At 41.6% G+C, this 4061-nt stretch overlaps 1 protein-coding gene across 4 annotated transcripts in view; it reads right to left on the bottom strand.

Moving 5' to 3' along the window:
- LOC106688644 (diphthine methyltransferase) overlaps positions 1 to 4061 on the bottom strand; it is a 25303-nt gene that overhangs the window by 10034 nt on the left and 11208 nt on the right. For all 4 annotated transcript variants that reach the window (XM_014433212.3, XM_014433210.3, XM_014433211.2 and 1 more), the window contains exon 4: positions 3864 to 3996. In XM_014433212.3, the coding sequence (XP_014288698.1) occupies positions 3864 to 3996 (133 nt within the window). The remainder of the gene's footprint in view (positions 1 to 3863; positions 3997 to 4061) is intronic.

Here is a 4061-nt window from a genome sequence, read left to right as displayed (position 1 = left end):
TATATACGTATTGTTGCGTGATACCCGGGCCAAGAGGAAAAATCACAATGAACCAAATGCAAAGAAAAAGATTTTTTTTGTAGTACAAAAGTGACCAAAAGTATGCACATTAAGTCCACAGTTTACCGTTTTACACTCCTCTCTAGAGAAACATCCTTCACGAATGGACCGATCAAATCGATCGGTTATCTATCTTTTCTCTCCCCAAGGAGATAATCTCGTTGCACTGCCCCCATCTTATAGATTGGGTAGACGAATTTCTCTTCTGAACATAACACTAACAAGGGTCTGACCAGTCATTTTATGGACTGCAGATCGGTATGCTGTCAGAATCAACGGTAACTCTTCATCCCAGTTATTCTGTTGTTCATTGGCAAGTATCAGTAGATGATTCACCAATGTTCTATTAAATCTCTCGACCATACCATCCGACTGGGGATGTAGTGGTGTCATCCTTATCTTTCTAATCCCCAGTAGGTCACAGACCTTGAAGACTTGAGATTTAAAGTTGTGTCCCTGGCCTGAATGTAACTCTAAGGAAAACCTACTGAACATGTTCTCCATGGGCTTCGGCAACCAGTATATATCGGTTTCCCCTCTTAGACAGTGGGAAGGATCCCGTTATGTCGATCGCTTGAAGTGCCTCCTGAAAGGGGCACCTACTTTATACTGCATCATGGGTCACCGAGCCATAATCCCAGGTCCTTTGCTGGCTGCATACTTTGCACATTTCCGACACACATCGGCTAGATCTTGGTGGTAGCCTACCAATAGAACCTCCACCGCAGCTTCTCTGACGTTTTCCGTACTCCAAAATGACATCCTGAAGCGCTACCGTGAATCTCATCAAATACCTCTTGCCTCCTTGATGCTGGTATATAAATTCTCTTCTCTTTTCCATTTGCACTCCCCTAAGTTCGCATCAACAACCCTTTTTCTATGACCAGAGAATCCCACTGAACCCAATAACACTTAAAAGCTTGTTTTTTCCCCAAAATATCTTTCCACTCTAGGCGGCATCCTCCTTCCTTGAACCTCAGAATCGGTCCAATATCCTCGTCCTGAAGCTGGTCTTCCCTAATTTCAGAAGATATCCATTTGTCTGCAGGCTGGATGACAGTCTTCATGCATTGTACCAACTCTTTCCCTTTGGCTCTACTGCAGTGTTTACAGTCCATTCTACAGGGTCTTCTTGAAAGAGCATCGGCAATGATGTGCAATTGACCTTTGTGATGTTCGATACTGAATAGATACTCCTGTAGTCTTTCGATCCATTAGGCCACCTGTCCTTCAGGGTTTTTAAAATTCAACAGCCACGTCAACGAAGCATGATCAGTTCGGAGAAGGAAAGGTTGTCCAAACAGGTACTTTGAAGTGTTCTTGAATCTCAATGATTGCCAAGAGCTCTCTCCTTGTTAAGTTCTTTTCCGGTTTAGAGTGCCTTTGAAAAATATTTGATGACTTTTTCCACTCCTCCTTGGATCTGCGACAATACCCCTCTAATTCCCACATAGCTAGAGTCCACAATGAACTGGCAGCCTGGTTCTGGAAATGCTAAAATGGGAGCAGAACACAAAGCTTCTTTCAGTTGATCAAAGGCTTCTTGACACTTGTCACTCCACTCAAAATGTTGTTCCTTCTCAGTCAGTTGATGAAGCGGTAGGGCCATGTCAGCGAATCCATGTAGGCGGGCCATGTAGACGAACCTCCTATAGTAAGTGCAGAGCCCTATGATGCTTCTGACTTCATGTTTGTCTTTTGGGTTCGGCCACGTCCTCACGGCTTTGGTTTTCTCTGGATCTGCTAGAATTCCCTCTGAGGTAATGTGTCCAAGGGACTGAACTTTCTTTTTGAACAGGTGACATTTCTTAAGGCTAAGCTTAAAATTAGCATTGGGCAGCTTCTGCAATATTTCCTCCAGATGTTTGACGTGTTCCTCGAATGTCTTGCTGAAGATTATGAGATCATCCAGATAAATCAAGCATCCTTTCCAATGTAGTCCCTGTAAAACGGTTTCCATTAGACGCTCGAATGTAGCAGGTGCATTGCTGAGTCCAAATTGCATGACGTTGAATTGCCACAAACCTGTTGCTGTCGAAAAAGCTGTCTTCTCAGTGCAGATCCACTTATCAATACTCACTTTTCAAATCCAACCACTTTGATTCGATGAAAGAGACCAGGAGTGTCATCTTTTCGGGGGAAGGAATAGCTGTCCTTCTTCATGATCTCATCGAGCTTCCTGTAGCTGACGCAGAATCTGGTGAAGCCATCCTTTTTCTTTACCAAAACAACTGGAGACGCCCAGAGGCTACTGGAAGCTTCGATTACTCCCTGAGTTTCCATTTCTTTCAGCAGTCTATCGACCTCCAGTTGTTTTGCGAGAGGAACCCTCCAAGGTGGCTGCTTGATCGGCTGAAGGCCGCCAGTATTAATTTTATGCTATATCATATTCATCCACCCCACATCATTGTCTGAGCACGAAAAGACCATTTGGAATTTATTTAGCACCTTCGCTTCTTTTCTCTGTTCCTTTGATAATGGTTCCATAGTTTCATCAACAAACTTTTCCTAGCCCTGCGGCCATTGAGCATTTAGTTGATCGTGGTTGTTGTTCTGAACTTCTTCACAGTCCCCTTCTTTAATTTTCGGTCAAACCCTACCGTGTTCAACAGTCTAGCCGGTATTTTCTTTGTCGTAGTCAAGAAAAGTGTCCGCCCTATCAAAATGCCATAATCATTCTCAAAAGCTGGAGAATATACATACTATTCCTATTACACAGCTCTTTACCTCACCTTCTAACTCAATAGCAATTGTGGTTTCGATCGTTGCCAGAAGTAATAGATCTTCAGCCAAAAATCCTCTTCTTATAACACCCAAACCCTCTACATTCCATTTCATAACTAACTCCTCATTCTCCATCAACATAATGTGTTGGCTGAGGTCCAGTACAACTTTGTGGGCATCCATAAAATTCATACCCAGAATCACAGGATCTGTAATATCCGCCACAAACACTTTCTGAACGGATTAGGAGCTTACGACTTCAATATCTACTATTGCTTCTCCAGAAACGTTCATAACCTCGCCATTAGCTGTGGAGAGAAAATACTCTTTATTTGGCGTTTCTACTCTAAAATTCGGTGCAAGGTCAGCTCTAATAATCGTATGACTGGCACCAGTATCAACAACCATTTGGCAGGATGTTCCTGAAACTTTATCTTCAATAATCAGGCTGTTTTCTCCACATTGAAGTTATGAAATCTTCAACTAGATCTATGGGGCAAAAGATGATGGAGCCAGATTTTGTCCCTGGAAACTGGCGACTGTGAGTTTACCTGATTCTTTGGTATCGGATCGACCCACTGTGGCGTAACGTTACAATCCTTCTTGAAATGGCTAGGTTCGTCCCAATTGTAGCACCTTAGTGGCCTCCTGAGTGATGGGACATCTTGCCAGCTCTCCAGCTTCTTTATTAATCTATCAAGCTTATCTTCAAAGCTGTTGGTGTAGTTTTCGTCCTGATGTTCCTGCTGTTCTGACTGCCTAGAAACCCGCCCTGAGATTAAGAGTCTATAAATTGTATGAAGTTTGGGAAGGAAATGACAAGTCCACTTGATCATTGCATGGCACCGATATTGCTATCTTAATTGTTAAAAAAAAAAGTCAATAATTATAAACCTTGAAAAAAGAAGACCTGCTCCTAGGTCAAGGTCTGAGAAGGCTTAGAAACAGACAGAAGCCAAACCAAAATCTGAAAAGATCTGGGTGTTTCCACAGCTAGTTGAAATTACATAACATACAATAATATTATAAATAAATTTCTTTAACAGTCATATACAAGCACATATAATTAATAAACAAACCTTCCAGAAACAAGAGAATGCTCCTTTTTCAAATTCATTTGCATACTTGTTATGCCAGCAGTATGGACTTTATCATTTTTTCCAACTTTGTCACTTCTTCTATCATAAATAAATAGTTGACAATCATCACCACCTTAAAAATATTAGAACAAAAAAACATTTATAGATGTCTCCTCATAAACTTAAAAATAATGACTA

Source organism: Halyomorpha halys, unplaced genomic scaffold (assembly GCF_000696795.3).
Source record: "Halyomorpha halys isolate HHAL.00 unplaced genomic scaffold, Hhal_1.1 Scaffold1169.1, whole genome shotgun sequence".
Taxonomy (NCBI): domain Eukaryota; kingdom Metazoa; phylum Arthropoda; class Insecta; order Hemiptera; family Pentatomidae; genus Halyomorpha; species Halyomorpha halys.
The sequence above is the reverse complement of the archived record's forward strand: the minus strand, read 5'-3'. Positions and strand labels throughout refer to the sequence as shown.